General features: G+C 41.6%; 1 protein-coding gene across 8 annotated transcripts in view; it reads left to right on the forward strand.

The window, feature by feature from the left end:
- The window catches only part of ktn1 (kinectin 1), a 151,759-nt gene that overhangs the window by 25,767 nt on the left and 109,171 nt on the right, over nt 1-16,821 (forward strand). For 6 of the 8 annotated variants that reach the window (XM_068039192.1, XM_068039195.1, XM_068039197.1 and 3 more), the window contains exons 3-5: nt 8,769-8,882; nt 12,432-12,599; nt 12,702-12,878. In XM_068039192.1, coding sequence (XP_067895293.1) covers nt 8,769-8,882; nt 12,432-12,599; nt 12,702-12,878 — 459 coding nt within the window. The remainder of the gene's footprint in view (nt 1-8,768; nt 8,883-12,431; nt 12,600-12,701; nt 12,879-16,821) is intronic. The other 2 variants (XM_068039199.1, XM_068039200.1) reach the window with 1 other exon arrangement.

Consider the following 16,821-nt stretch of genomic DNA (forward strand, 5'->3'; position numbering starts at 1 on the left):
AGGTGTTAAGGACTGCAAGCTCCAGCAACTCCTGCTTGTCAATCGCCCTCCAGATCAATCGCCCTTCACTTCACTGACCGCATCCCTCCTAATCTCACCCCTTGCCATGTATTCACAGCACTCTCTCACTTTCCCCCCTCAGGCTGAATGATCTTTATTTAACAAAGGACTCTGTTATATCCCCTTGCGCCCCGACCTCAATGAATTTCACACTCTGCATGCTGTTGTCTGGTGCACTGACCTCTACCTTGCAGAGGCTGAGCACCAACTGTCAGACACTTCCTACCTCTCCCTGGTCCATCAAGCCACTGTCTTCAGGGCTGTCACTGACCTCATCGCCTCTGGAGACCTTTCCTCTCAGTTTCCTACCTCCATAGTCCTGTAACCCCGAACAGCCTGCTCCTACCTCCTTCCCAAAATTCACAATTAGGACTGTCCTAGTAGACCCATCGTTTCAGCCTGTTCCTGCTCCACTGAACTTATTTCTTCCTATTTTGAATCTCTTTTTTTTTTTTTTTCCCTCCCCGGTCCAGTCTCTTCCCACCTACATCGGTGACTCTTCTGACGTCTTGTGTCATCTTGACAATTTCCAGTTCCTTGGCCTTAACCACCACCTCCACGATGGACGTCTAAACTCTCTATATCTCCATCTCCCACCAGGACAGTCTGAGGGCTCTCTCTCTTTCTTTGAACAGAGGCCCAATCAGTCCCCATCCACCACCACCACCGTCCACTGCCTGGCTGAACTTATTCTCTCATTGAACGACTTCTCCTTCAACTCCACTCACTTCCTTCAAATAAAAGGTGCTGCTATGGGGACCTGCGTGGGTCCTAGTTATGCCTGTCTCCTTGTGGGATATGTCAAACATTCCTTGTTCCAGTCTTACTCCAGTCCCCTTCTCTTTTTCCCCTCCACCAAACTCTTTTTTCCGGTACATTGATGACTGTATTGGTGCCGTTTTTCCTACTCTCGCCCCGAACTGGAAAACCTTATCAACTTTGCTTCTAAGTTCCACCCTTGTCACACCTTCACATGGTCCATCTCCGACACTTCTGTTCCCTGACTTTTCTCTGGGGATAGACTGTCCACTAATATTTATTATAAGCCCACCGTCTCCCACAGCTACCTCGACTACACTTCCTCGCACCCTGCCTCCTGGAAAGAGTCCATTCCATTCTCCCAGTTTCTTTGTCTCTGTCGCATTGGTTCTGATGATACCTTCCACAACAGCACTTCTGATATGTTTTTTTTTCTCAACTGATGGGGGCCCTCAACCGTCTGACCCATTTCCCACACTTCGACCCTCACTCCTTCCCCCGCAGAACCACAATAGAGTTCCCCTTGTCCTCCCTTTCCCCACCAGCCTCTGCATCCAAAGGGTCATCCTCAGTCATTTCTGCCACTTCGAGTGTGGTGCCACCACCAAACATGTATCTTTCCTCCCCTCTCATGTTGGCTTTCTGAAGGGACCGTTCCCTTCGTGACACCCTGGTCCAGTCCTCCATTTCCGCCCCCCCCCCTCTCTTTCAGGCACAAACACTTCTTCCGGCTGAAGCGACTATTTGCTTGTCTTGTATTTGCTGCTGATAATGCAGTCTCATCAACATTGGGGAGATCAAACACAGTTTGGGTGACTGCTTTGTGGATCACCTCTGCTGAGTACAGAAGCATGAACCTGAGCTTCTGGTTGCTGCTTTTAATTCACCACCCTGCTTTCTCAGCCACATTTTTGGTCTTTGCCTGCTGCAGTGTGCCAGTGCAGCTCAATGCAAACTAGAGGAACAGCATCTCATCTTCCAGTTAGGCACTCTGCAGTCCTCTGGACTCAACCTTGAGTTCAGCAACTGCAGGCCACAACTGCCATTTTGTTTTTATTTTAAACCATGTGCCAGTCTTGAACTTGTTCTTGCTTTTGGACAGAGCTGTTCATTATTCTGCCATTAACGCACTCTGGATAAAATCCTTTGTGTCTCGCTATGGCTATTAGTAATCCCTTTGCCTTTTTTCCCATGACATCTTTGTCATTTCATCTTTCCTATCTTAGAAAGTTTACAGCACAGAAAGAGGCCACTTGGCCCATTGTGTCTGCATCGTCCAAAAAACGAGCCACCCAGCCTAATTTCACTTTGTAGCATTTGGTTTGTGCCCTGCCGGTTAAGGCACTTGAGGTGCATATCTAGACAACTTTTTTTTGAAAGATTTGAGGGTTTCTGCCTCTACTGTCACTTCAGGCAGTGAGTTCCTGACTCCTCCCACCCTCTGGATGGAAAAAACCTTTTTTCCTCATCTCCACTCTAATCTTTCTACCAATCACTTTAAATCACTGCCCCCTTGTCACTGACCCCACTGCAAAGGTAAATAGGCCCCTCACAATTTTGTACATTTCAATCAAATCTCCCCTGCATCTCCTCTGTTCCAAGGAGAACAACCCCAGCCTGTCCAATCATTCCTCCAAAGCTGAATTTTTCTATTCCTGGCAACATCCTCGTAAATCTCCTTTTGTACTCTCTGTAGTGCAATTACATCTTTTTCTGTAATGAGGTGACCAGAAATGTACACAATACTCAAAGTTGTGTGCTAACCAATGAGTTACACAATTCCAGCATAACCTCCCTGCACTTGTATTCTATACCTCAGCTAATAAAAGATTCCACGTGCCGCCTTAACCACCTTTTATCGACCTGTTCTACCTTCAGGCAGTCACTCCAAGGTCCCTCACTTCCTCTACACTTCTCAGTATTTTCCCATTAATCGTGTATTCCTTTGCCTTGTTTGACCTTCCCAAATGCATTACCTGACACTTCTCCGGGTTGAATTCCATTTGTCACTTTTCTGCCCACCTGACCAGTCCATTGATCTCTTCCTGTAGTCTACAGCTATCCTTCTCTCAAACATCCAAACTGCCAATTTTTGTCATCTGCAAACTTCTTGATCATGCCCCCTACATTTACGTACACATTTATATACCACAAAAAGCAGGGGTGCTAGTACTGAGTCCTGCAGCATGCCACTGGAAACAGCCTTCCAGTTGCAAAAACACCCGTCAACAATTACCCTTTGTTTCCTGCCACTGAGCCAATTTTGTATCCAGCTTGCTACATTTCCCTGGATCCCATGGGCTTTTATTATGTTAAACCAGTCTGCCACATGGGACCTTGTCAAAAGCCTTGATAAAATTCATGTCGATCACGCTAAAGGTCTGCTCAGGTCGGCGGAAAAAGCACCTGACCGACCCACAGTGGACCTGAGCCTGCCCTGACCTGACCATCTCTTTACTTACCTTACGACTAGGAAGCTCCACGAAGCTGCAATGCATGCATGATGATGTCATAGTGATGTCACTCACTCACTGCACAGACTCAGGTTCGTCCCAGACTCTCAGCTCAGGTAATTAAAAAAAAAAAATTCCAATACTTAACAGCAGAGCACTTGCTGTGCGAGTCCAGCCCGACCCAAGCCGGACCCAGCAGAGGGGCTGGGCCCAACCTGAACCCAACATGTAGTCTGGTCTGGTCGGGGTCAGGTTGCAGGCGTTCAGATCACATCAACTTTACTACGCTCATCAATCCTTGAATTTTTTGAATTAGCAATCAAGTTAGTCGGACACTATCTTTTGAACAAATCAATGCTGCCTATCCTCGATTTAATCCGTGCCCTTCTAAGAAATAGTTTATCCTGTCTCACAGAATTGATTACAATAATTTGCCCACAACTGAGGTTACACTGACTGGCCTGTAATTATTCCATCTATCTCTTGCTCCCTTTTTAAACGAAGGTACAGCATTAGCAGTCCTCCAATTCTCCAGCACCACACCTGTATCCAGTGAGAACTGGAAAATGATGGTCAGAGCATCGCTATTTCCTCCCTGGCTTCTTTTAACAGCCTCGGGTGGCCCTGGTGATTGATCTGCTTTCAAGGATGTTAATCCCATTGGTACTTCCTCTCTCTGTTTATCGGATCCAGTACTTCATGCTCCTCCTTAACTAAAATATCTGCATGTCTCCCTTTTTTGTGAAGACAGATGCAAAGTATTCATCAACATCTTCCGCCCCTACACATAGGTTACCTTTTTGGTCTTTTTTTTTATGGTCCCTACTCTTGGCTTAGTTATCATTTTACTCTTCAGGTATTGATTAAAACATCTTTGAGTTCACCTTGATTTTTGCTTGCCAATATTCTTTCGTGCCCTCTCTTAGCTTTCCTAATTTCCTTTTCAGTTTCACCTCTCCACTTTCTGTAGCATTGAGTCATAGTCATACAACACAGAAACAGGCCCTGCGTCTGCACCGGCCATCAAGCCTATCTATTCTAATCCCATTTTCCAGCACTTGGCCTGTAGACTTCTATGGAATGGCTTTTCAAGTGCTCATCTAAATACTAAAATGTTGAGTGTTCCTGCCTCTACCACCCCTTCAGGCAGTGTGTTCCAGATTTCAACCACTCTCTGGGTGAAAAAATTTTTTCCTCAAATTCCCTCTAAACCTCCTACCTTTTTAAATCTATGCCCCCTGGTTATTGATAATTCTGCTAAGGGGAAAAAGTTTCTTCCTGTCGATGCCCCTCCTAATTTTGTATCCCTCAATCGGGTCCCCCCTCAGCCTTCTCTGCTCTAAAAACAACCCTAGCCTTTTCAGAGTCTCTCTTCATAGCTGAAATGCTCCAGCCCAGGCAACATCCTGGTGAATCTCCTCTGCACCCTCTCCAGTGCAATCACATCCTTCCATTGTATGGCGACCAGAACTGTACACAGTACTCCAGCTGTGGCCTAATTAGATTTTTATACAGCTCCATCATAACCTCCCTACTCTCTTCATTCTATGCCTTGGCTAATAAAGGCAAGTATCCCATATGCCTTCCTAACCACCTTCTCTACCTATGCTGCTGCCTTCACTGATCCATGGACAAGTACACACAAGGTCCTTCTGACCCTCTGTACTTCCTATGGCCCTACCATCCATTGTATATTCCCTTGCTTTTAGTCATCCCAAAATGCATCACCTTATACTTCTCAGGATTAAATTCCATCTGCCACTGCTGTGCCCACCTTACAAGCCCATCTATATCATCCTGTAATCTAAGGCTTTCCTCACTATTTATGACACCACCAATGTTCATGGCCCTCTGTGTTGGATGTAAGCTTGCCTTTTCTGCCTTATCTTGCCCTGTAAGCTCCTTGACATCTGAGGGCTTGATTTGGTCATCCCACCCTATATCTTTGTACGAACAACATGTTTACTTTGGACCTCTTGAATCTCCCCTTTTGAATGCCTCCCACTGCTCTGACACTGATTTCCCTTCCAGTAGCTGTTTCTAGTCCACTTTTGCTAAATCACTCCTCAGCTTGATAAAACTGGCCTTTCCCCAATTGAGAACTTCAACTCCTGTTCTATCCTTGTCCTTTTCCATAATTATGTTAAAACTGACTGAATTATGATCACTACCACCAAAATGCTTTCCCACTGCCACTCCTTCCACCTGCCCGGTTTCATTTCCTTTTTAAGTCTAAAACGGCACCCTCTCTTGTTGGACTTGCTACATACTGGCCAAAAAAGTTCTCCTCAATGCACCTCAAGAATTCTGCTTCCTCAATTCCTTTCACACTAAAACTATCCCACTTAATATTGGGGTAGTTAAAATCCCCTACTATTGGTGTCCTTTTTTTTTTGCACTTCTCAGATTTGCCTACATATTTGCTATTCTATCTCCTGCTGACTGGGGGTCCAAAGCACACTGCCAGTAGTATGACTGCCCCTTTTTTTTTTTCTTTTTTGTTCCTTAGCTCAATCTATATGGCCTCATTTGATCCTTCTAACATGTCCTCCCTCATAGCTGTGATTGTTTCTTTGATCAAAATTGACACTCCCCCTCTTTTTTTTTAAAATCTCAATCTCTCTCTATAATGTCTGAAAACCCTGCAACTGGGAATGTTGAGCTGCCATTCCTGTCCCTTCTTAAGCCATGTTTCTATAATGACTATGATATCATACTGCCACGTGTCTATCTGTGCCCTCAACTTGTCTGCTTTATTTGCTATAGTCCTTGAGAGGCACTACCAAATTTTTTTTTTCTAACCTTTTGTTTCCTCTGCCTTCAGACTCGTCCATTAATTTTCTGCCTTCCATTTCCATTTCTGATTTTGTCCCAACTGAATCTGCCCTCCATTCCCCATCCCCCTGCCAAACTAGTTTTAAACCACACCCCCACCCCCAACAGCACTAGCAAAACATCCTGCAGGGAGCTCCATCCAGGCTGTGTTCAGATGTAACTCCTCCAGCCTGTACAGGTCCCGTCTGCCCCAGAGATAACCCCAATGTCTCAAGAATCTAAAGCACTCCGTACTGCGCCAACTTTCCAGCCTCCTATTCCGGTACTCACTTGCGTGTGGTAATGGGAGAAATTACTACTTTTGAGGTCCTGCTTGCTAGGTTTTCTACCTACCTAAACTTCGACTGCAGGACCACATCCCTCTTTCTACCTATGATGTTGGTTCCATTGTGGACCACTTTGCTGACTGGTCACCACTCCTGCCCCTAAGGATGCTCTGCAGCTGCTCAGTGACATCCTTGACCCTGGCATCAGGGAGGAAACCCGCCATCCTGGAATCTTATTTGCAGCTACAGAAACTCCTATCTGCTCCCCTGACTATCAAATCGCCTATCACTATGGCTCTTGGAATCTTCCTTGTACCCCCTGTGCAGCCAGGCCACCCATGGTGCCATGGACAAGGCTTTGGCTGCACCCCCCATATGAACCAACACACTCTTCAATATTCAGACCTACCTTTTTTTTGTTCTTGCTTCTCCCACCATGCCCCCCCACCTTCACTCGCTCAAAGCCCATTACATTTCTAATTTTTGCTGGTTTTGATGAAAGGTCACAGACCTGAAGCATTAACTGTTTGTCTCCACAGATGCTGCCAGACCTGCGTATATTTCCAGCACTTTGTTTTTATTTCATATTTCCAGCGTCTGCAGTATTTTGCTTTTACTACTTCACAACTGCATATAAAAAAAAAACTGACCAAAAGTATGTGGATAAAAGGAGGGAAGGACTTGGTATCTTGTTTCAAATGAAGGGCTCAAAAAGTGCCTTTGGTTACATTACTGGGGAAAAAAGGTACTATGACTGGAGATGTTGTTCTTAATTGAGGCATAATGAAAGCGTAATTTTTAATTTGTGCTATTTTCCTCAACGTTTATACCCAATTTGTGTGTTGGCAATTTTACCTTGCAGTAGCATATAACACCTTGAATAGCCAACCCATTCTTGGGTCCCAAGCAATTTATATTGAAAAGTCCAGTGGGCCATGAATTTGGTTGAGCTCTCGTTCCTGATACCAGTGGCTGACCCAGTTCACTTGACCATTTACCTATAAAATCAAAACTTTTGGCCTTTTCCAGAAAACATGGTCCACTGGCACTAATCACTGCTATGGTTCCAGTCCCTGTCTGAAATAGTGCTTTTACTGTAAATGCACTTGGGCATAAGTGTCAAGGGTAAATTTCACTTGATCACTCCTCATCCAAATGTCGAAGAAAAGGGGAAGAACATACAGCTTCCTATTAGTTCTGTGTAATGCATGTATGATGGTCCTTCCGCCATGCATTTGAGTTGATATTCACAGAAATATAAGGGGTGGGTGAGTAACCAATTGGAACACATTAAAGCAAAGAATATTCTAAGTTGTCTTTCGCATCTGACAAATTACTGTCTTCATGCCTTATGACCTTTTGAGGTCATAGAATTATTACTTTGGGTACTCTTAATGCATGAATTTGGAGCAGCCATCTGCAAACAGAAAATAATGTACTGCGATTTGCAAGAACCAGGATTTCTTGTAAAAAGGGACTTACCAGGAATCTGTTTCAAGAAATGGTGTCATTTAGTTTTGCATTGAAGTCTGCAGTTAGAGATGGGTGGTAATAGTGTGGTGGCAGCTTTAAAAAATCTTTCCAGCGTCTTATGGACTAGAAGGCAAAAATACCAATTAAGCTGGGGCATATTTCCTTACTGATTTTTTAAAATTAGTTTCTTGAACGAGTAATATCAAGCAGTAATCTCCAAATTTCCTGTTAATTACTTGATTTGCAGTGTACGCTGACCAAGGCTTTCCTATCCCCTTCTCCATCCCAAATGCAATTCCTATATATTTCCAGCATTCTCTAACTGGTAGTGTTGTAGGAACACTTGCATCATCCTGTAGAGTTTTCAGTGAAGCATATTGAAATCTTGATTGACTGACTATCCTGAACAATTAATCCATATCATCTCTGCAGTGGGGCTAATCTTGAAACATTTACACTAAAACCTGTGAACATCAGAAACATGGATTTCTAGCTAGAAACTGTATTTGTAGTATCTCTCCAGTATTTGTTACCTCCATGAGGCTTGGTATTGAAATATTTCAGCATTAATTTGATTTGTATGTGAAATTTTCCCATACTAAAAATTTTGTTTGAATTGTAACAAGGACATGTACCTAATTGAGGATGGTGAGCAGATGTTCTTGGCCCAGTGATAGGTGGTAAGTGCAGCATGGGTTGAGGATGTGGTCTTCCCTTTGTTGACCCTGCCTCACAGTGACTCCTAACCTCAAATAAAAGCTCTGTTCTGCAGAAGAACTTTTCCAAACCACAAACTTGCTGTAGGGATTGAACAGTTTGTGTTGTATCAATTTGGCTGCACCACCTTTTTATTTATTGAATGAATTACTGAATTGCTAGCTTACCAAGCTGAATTGTTAAAAGATTTTTGCTTTATTTTTAGCTGTTACTGTCTCTGAGCAATTTGATAGCTACCAGATTTATACAGACAGCTTGGAAACTACTGCACATTTAGCAGAGCCGAGAGGGGATGCACCCTCTTTATGGCGACAGGACAGTAAGTTTTTCTTTTAGAGCCAGGATGCTATATTAAGATCGCATATATATGTCTATTAAAAGTGTAGACTTTGCAGTGCAGATTTTTTTCAGCACATAGTTAATCTAATAAAAAATTAAATATTCTTTTGTTTACTTGTAACATGCAACATAAGTTGCGTAGCTGCTAAATGTGTGTGTCAGTCAGTTCTGAATCTTGTTTAAATAAACCTCCATTGCTGAAGCTGCTTTCAAAATGGCAAATTAGTTCTTGTTTTAAGAATGTATGTTTTATTATTGAAAAGTAACATTCTCCTATTTAAACTTTTTGTTAGTACATTAATTTTCATTTTTTTCCCTCCATTTTGTTAATCCCTTTAAAAATGCGACTCCCCGAAGAAGCACACTGGGCCTGTCAATGTTCCTTATTTAGGGTGGGAAGCACTTAGTGGAGGCTTAATACTTTCCCCTCTTACCTGGGAAGGAAAATTGGAATGATAGTTACAGACCAATATTAATATAATCCTGGTGTTACTCTTCCAATCAATCCATATAACCTCTATTTAGTTTTTTAAATGATCTGATTAAAAGACCTCGTCATTGGATGTGCTCATATTCAAGGAATGCATCTTGGTAATCCTAACAGAAATAGGCCTTTGATTCAAATCTAAATTTGAAAGCTTGTCTGTGAGCCTTGTAGATATATCTTTTTATGTAGATGGTATTGATGAGGTGGTGAACTTGAAAGTTGCCTTGCCTGTATCTGTGCTGCTACAGTTTCAAGTATCGTGACTTAGTCACTGTTGCATTGTCTTCTGTATAATACAAGATTATGATGGGTGAGGAAGGTCATTGGGCCCAGTTTTATTCTCTCTCCAAAATGAATTTACAGTTTTCCACTGTCCCATGATGGCCACCAATTGTTTCTTTAAATAATTCAATGGTTTTTGTCTCCATCACTCCCTGGAAATCCATTCCAAATGTCCATCTTTATTTTTGTATAAGGAATTCCTCTAGTCTTAATTTTTTTATTGGCTTGAATCAATGTTCCCTTGCTTGTCCCCCCCCACATTGTATTCTGGATTTATCTTTCCCATTATTGTAACTATTTTGTACACCTTCTACAATTCCCTCTCTGGCACCACTTATTCAGGTTAAAAAGCTCAAGGTTTTCCAGTCTGTCTTCAAACTTAAACATCAGACACTATGGATCAGTCTAGTGCTCTATGTACCACCTCTTAGTGCTTGAGGTTTCTCTCATATCTCTGCCACCAGAGTTGGGAACAGAAATCCAGGTGCAGACTGGAGCACTAGATATTAAATACTTTGAGCATGACTTTCTAAAACTTGTACTTTTTTTTTGTGGTTGAACATTCTCCTTGCTCTTAACTATTGCGCATTGTTTGGACATGTTGACAGTTGAGTCTACTAAAACTAAGTACCATTCATGGACTATGCGGGCAGCTTATTTTTCCATCTGTTGCAGTACTTTACACTTCGATTTAATTTCATTGGTCATTGTCACTTGCATTTTGTCTAACTCATTCTGAAGAATCTAGATCAGGAGCAAGAGGTGAGAAACCATTTGTTTTGTGCTTGCTTATTGGAATGATCAACGAATTTGAAAAATTAAGAACTTGTAATAAGTACTTGACCTTTGAAATTGTACATCTCGTTTGAGAAGAGAAATTTTCTATTTGTGTATGTCCGCAAGCAGTCGTAAACTATTTTACTGTGTGTTTGGTACAGTACCTTGTTCAGCATGTCACTCCACACGTCATTCAGGTTATGTGGGATTATCATGTCTCTGTTGAATGTTGCTCTTGGTGTTCAAACGCAGGTCAAAGGTTCATTACTACCTGGAACCTTGAATAGGTTTGTAGTAAGAATAAAATAGGTACAAAATCTTGCTCTTGGATGTCACAAATGCAAAAGTTGAATCCTTCAGCTTTTCCAGATTGACATGTATAGCATGGTAATCTTATAACGTCATGGAGTTGTACAGCACAGAAACAGGCCCTTCGGCCCAACGCGTTTGCGCCGACCAACAAGCACCCATCCAATCTAATCCCATTTTCCAGCATTTGGCCCAATTTTTAAAATTCTCATCCTTGTTTTCACATTCGTGGGCTCACCCCTCCCTATCTCTATAATCTCTTCCAGCCTCACAACCCTTCAAGATATCTGCGCTTCTCTAATTCTGGCCCTCTTGAGCATCCCCAATTTTAATCGTTGCACCATTGGTGGCCATATCTTCTGTTGCCTAGGACCAAAGTTCTGGAATTCCTTCTCTACCTCACTTTCCTCCTTTCTTCTCTTGGCATTTCTTCATGGATGAAGATTTTGGGAAGGTTATAGTCATCTGTTGAAGGCCCGCTGGTGGCTAGTCAGGCCTATCCATGTCTGGCAGATCCTCCCACAATGGGTAAGGTGTGGTCGCTGCTGGGGGCAATTGAATCTATCCTTTATCATCCTTTTTCTCTTGCTAGTTCTTTGCTCAGTCTCAAAGGTGTCTGTAGCCTTCCTGATGTAGCATCTCCATGCACCTCACTTCCCTCAATTAAGGCACTCCTTAAAACCTACCTCTTTGACCAAGTCTTTGGTCATGTGCCTTAATATCTCCTTATGTGGCCTGATGTCATATTTTGTTTTATAATACTCCCATGGAATGTGTTGGAATGTTTTATTCCATTAAAGGTGCTATATAAAAATTTATGTTGTTGTATTAGCTTAGATCAACAGGTTTTGCCTGAAGCAGTAGATCTTGGCTACAACTGCTTTCTGCTAATATTTTTTCATATCTTTCCAATTTCTCATTGAAAAGGATGTGGCTCATTCTGGGGTGTGGTTCTATATGTGTAGTTGCTAATCAATCTCCAGTACCTTGCCCATGTGGTCATTTTTCAAGCAACAATGCTAACAGGCTGCTCAGGCATGGTGAAGGAGGAGGGGCTCACAACTGGGATTGATCCCATGCTCAATGAAGATTCATTCATACGAAGTAGGACGGCTATTTAGTGAATAAGACCCAGACTGACTTCTTTATTTCCTCCTGCTCTGCGATTCGCTAACTCGGCACCGATCAGTAATTGGAACTGGAAGTTCCTGCTCTGTCTGTAGTGAGACATTGGGTGAGACATTTTGTTGCTGAGAGGCATTTTGCCAGTTGTAGCAAGCAGTAATATATTTGGAGTAAATCTGAATATGTTTAGCTTTGATAAGGTGGCATTAAAGGTAAAGTCTACAGGAGTTGAACTATTTCCCTATATGTTTAAAAACATTTCGGTAAGAACAAGCAATATAATGAACTTTTCAAGATTAATTAATTCCAGTGATATTGGAGCTTGCTTTGTATCCTCACCTCTTCCCCATTTTGTTAGCAGTGAATATTTTGTCACCATTTGCGAAATGATGTGTGGTTTTGTTATTGAGCAATAATTTGACATTTCAGTCTTTAAGTTCAGTGTGTATAATTGACTTGGGTTTCTAGTGACTAGATTGAACACTCCTTTTGGGCTACCCTTGTCCTGCTTCATATTTTAAGTGTTACTTTTCAAATGGAATTTTGCAGATGATCCAGCTCAGGATGTTCGCGGTGCTTATATCAAAGAGCACACTGAATCTGTTCAAACAGTTGTCAAAAAGCAAGAACCAGTGCTTCTATCAATGGAACCTAAACTGCATGAAAGTGGACTTGGGAAAAGAAAAACTGCACCTAAAAAGCAAAGAATTGAGCCAAGTCAGTATTCTTGTTTTCAGTATTCTCTTTACTTTTTAAAAAGAAAATCCACAAATCTACAATATTTTTCAAAAGTATACATCAATTGGTGGTCTGTTGTAGTTTCAGCTTCAGTGGAGAATCTCCCATTGAAGTCCACAGTCTACATGTCATTGGATAATGCTGAGGGTGGTGGTCAAGCTGAAAAGAGGGATACTATGGTTGATGACAAAAGCCAGGTGATCAGCAGTGGTATGCCGAAACCCATTGCCAAGAAACAGAGGAATGAATGCGATAAAGGTAATTTGCTGTCTGCTTATCTATTGACAGAAATTGTAATCGTTTCAATAGTTTAAAATATAACAGTATTTTGTGTGTACGGCTACTTTAAAGCTTAGAGCAGAAACACTTCAATTAAAACGTGTTATTCTGCTGGTCTTGGTTGTGTTTTGCTGAATGCTGTCTCTGCTTTATCTAGTTACAGAAGTTGCAATAATAAATTTGCATGTCAAGTCAACAGTATATTTTTATTGGGGTATTTGAAAACTTAAATGTTAGACTTTTTCCCTGGTTGCATTCCTTTCTAGTATTAAGATGGTAATTGTGGATGCTGTTCATTGCAATTATCTGAAGGAGAATAGTGTTGTTGAGCTTATAAGTCTCTATAACATTGTTATACCTGTAGCTTGGATTAATTCATTGTCGTAAAACAAACTGGACATGACTGGCTGTTAACCCAATCCTGAATCAGTTATAGTCGTCATATAGGCTGATTATGTCACTGGACCCTGCAAATTTTGTCGGTAACTATCTTCTTGCTATTTTCAGCATATTGCATGAGAAAAGGAGATTAAATTGTTTGACTTGAGTTTATCCGGGCTTTTCAGTACTCAATGTGTTTGTACTTTGGCCTAATGTTTGATACTTATAGCCTGTTGAATGCTTTCAAATGCTAAATGTTGTCACTAAAGATTTATGCGTTGACTTGACCAGTTGCTTTTGTGAATAGATTTATTTTTGGGGAAGGGTCACAGCATATTGAAGGACTAATCAGTGATCAAAAGTCAATCTTTGTTGCTGAATTCCTGATATCAGCTGTGTTAATGTGAGATGAACCAAGCTCATTCGTGCTCTTGCCTTTATAGACATTAGATTTGCTGGAGATGTTGAATACTTTTTCTGTGCACTGAATTGTAGATTTTTTTTTTTGCATTAATGTATTGGTCTATATAAAAAAAAAGTGTGCGCATGTGGGGCCCATGCACAGGGGATTTAAACTTGGAACAATTTTGTAAAAAAAACTATTCTAGAGTTTACTAATGCTGTTGAAGGGGAACGACCGAGTCAGTAGAAACCTTACCATACAGAAATTAAGCGTTTCAATTTCAGTACGTATATTGGGACCTGTGCTTGATTTTATTATTGCAGTTGAATACGTTCTGTGGGTCTGTTTCTTCATGAGTTTTGCATGTTTCTTTCAATGGATTGGGAGTGGGTTTCTATGAAGCATTCTGAATGTTCTGTGCCCAGGACCCCAAGATTCTTAAGCTGGCTGTATATTGGTGGTTTGTACTAAGGACGCGTTCTCTTTTTGTGCTGACTCCCAGTGGTTTTGTACTGCAAATGGAAGCTGTCTCTTTTTAGTGATGGGCTTTGCACCCAAAATCACCTGACTGGCATTTAATACAGTAAAATGTTAATTGCAGCATCACTAATTGGTGTGGTGGTGCAAATAAATGTTGAAGCTTTTAAAATGGGTTTCCCATTGACAGCCTGAGATTGAAGGTTTTAGAGCATCTTGAGATGGGATGCTGTGATCCATACATTTTTTCTTTGTGAAAAATACATGGTGGAAGGAGTTTTTGGATTAAATATTAGAGCTGTCATTAAGAAATGGAGCAGGTTCAATGGGTCACATGCCTCACCTTGTGTTCCTGTGGTTCCTTTTGAAGTACTGGAATTGATTCTTTAACCTACAGTGCTGCCTTGCCTTGCCAGATGTGTCTTCCCTAGAAAGTCAGTTGTGGTTGTTACCCCTGAACCTTCATTGACATGGTACATATGCTGAAATTGCTAAGTGAGCAATTTTTGCCATCATTAGTAAATGCTTTTAGCATTTCATTTGTCATTTTGAAAGCATATAATGAAAAGAGAAAATTATCCTGTGGAGTCAGGATAATTTCCTCTAAATTCTAGCATTCCAGCAATTTTGAATTACATTGATAGTGATACAGCACTGAAACAGGCCCTTCGGCCCACCTAGTCTGTGCTGACCAACAACCACCCAATTATACTAATCCTACATTAATCCCATATTCCCTACCACATCTCCACCACCTACCTACACTAGGGGCAATTTACAATGGCCAATTTACCTATCAACCTGCAAGTCTCTGGCTGTGGGAGGAAACCGGAGCACCCGGCGGAAACCCACACGGTCACGGAGAACTTGCAAACTCCACACAGGCAGTACCCAGAATCGAACCTGGGTCGCTGGAGCTGTGAGGCTACGGTGCTAGCCACTGTGCCGCCCGCCACATTTCTTCAGTAACTTTGTGTGTTACTTCAATCTTTTATCTATGGTGAAAGGTGAAGTTGTTATAAGGGAAACCTTCTGTGAAGAGGTAAAGTTGCTTACCATTTAGACCTTTTGCTCCTGGGTTTGTGTGCATTCCTTTTTGATCCTTTGTGACCTAAAGGTGTTGGCTTTCAAAGCTGTCTGAACAAATCAAGTTTACTGGAGGACACCATGCATCTTTGTGCTCTGTGAATCTCACTATTTGTGAGCCCAATGCATATATTTTTTTTCACATCTTTTGAGGTGGGCATGTCAATTTATGCATCTTTTAGAACCGGAATACATGTTTCCCATTAATGTTACCACATACTTTTCACATTGAATTCATAGGACTGAAGAGCTGTCTTTTCATTAGTTTTCAGTAAGCCCATTCATAAGCATTATTTCAATCAAGAGGTTGTGTATACTTTATCTGGGTTGAGAACAACCAGCATATTCAGCTTGCTTGGTGTACTCCAGAAATGGAATGTGATGCCACCATCCCATACTTGTATGTACTATTCCTTGTTTCTTCATTTTAAGCATTATCTTTCACATATAGCAATAAGAACTAACAACCCTGGCTTCAACCTCCCTCAAACAGTGGATAATGCTCAATTGAATCTGCACAGGGCATAAATAATGCAGCCACCTGCCCCACCAGCACAGAATGAGGGATGACTGGATGTGTGATTTATGGCCATGAATGCCAGACCATGGAACACATCGCATCAACCTTCTCATTAAAATCCTTTGTGGGAGGCACCTCAATTCTCCATTTTTAGCATTTCAGGAGCTCATCAAATGGGCAGAAAAACCAGATATCCAATTAAAAGCTTTTCCTGTCATACGAAAGTACTTGTTGCATTATCTGAATTACTTTTTTTTTGGTTCATTGGTGCTTAAAGTCAAGCTTCTGAAGAATGCTCTTAATTTTTTGACAATATAATGGCATCACTGTTTATTAATTCACTATTCTTTCATAATTATAGTTTTTCTGCGTTCAATAATGCCCTTGTTACTCATCTGGCTGCTGCAAGTAAACCATTAAATGGTGCTATGGTGTAAAGGCCTGCTCAGGTCTGCAAAAAAAAAAAACCCGAGCCTGACAGAACCACATCTGCCCGGCTTGAATCCTTGCATTTTTTTCCCCCCACGCCTGACCTGATCTGTTAACTTTGCATTTTTCATTTTCTTGCTGATCTGCACAAGTTTAAAATAACAAACAAAACCACTTTTCTAGTTCAAAAATTAAATTAACAGTGGAGCCACTTACCTGTGTTCGAGCATGTCCGGCCCGACCCGATCCCAATTACCAGACCCAGAAGTGTGACATGACCCCCAACGCATGTCTGATTCGGGTCGGGTAGCAGGCCTTTACTGTGGTATATCAGCTCGGCTGCAACCCACAGTGATCTCCCAGTTTCCACTGGCACCTGTGCCACTACAGGGTTTGCGAACATGTAGCTGTTTCAGATATCATGCATTCACCTCCATATGAGGAAACCGACAACAGGAATGTGCTACAAAAGCAAAACACTGCAGATGCTGGAAATCTGAAATAAAAACATAAAATGCTGGAAATACTCGAGCTCTGGCAGCATGTGTGAAGAGACAAACAAAATTAACGTTTCGGGTCTGTGACCTTTCTTCGGAACTTAAAGTTAGAAATGTAATAGATTTTGA

This window comes from Heterodontus francisci, chromosome 9 (genome assembly GCF_036365525.1).
Source record: "Heterodontus francisci isolate sHetFra1 chromosome 9, sHetFra1.hap1, whole genome shotgun sequence".
Classification (NCBI taxonomy): domain Eukaryota; kingdom Metazoa; phylum Chordata; class Chondrichthyes; order Heterodontiformes; family Heterodontidae; genus Heterodontus; species Heterodontus francisci.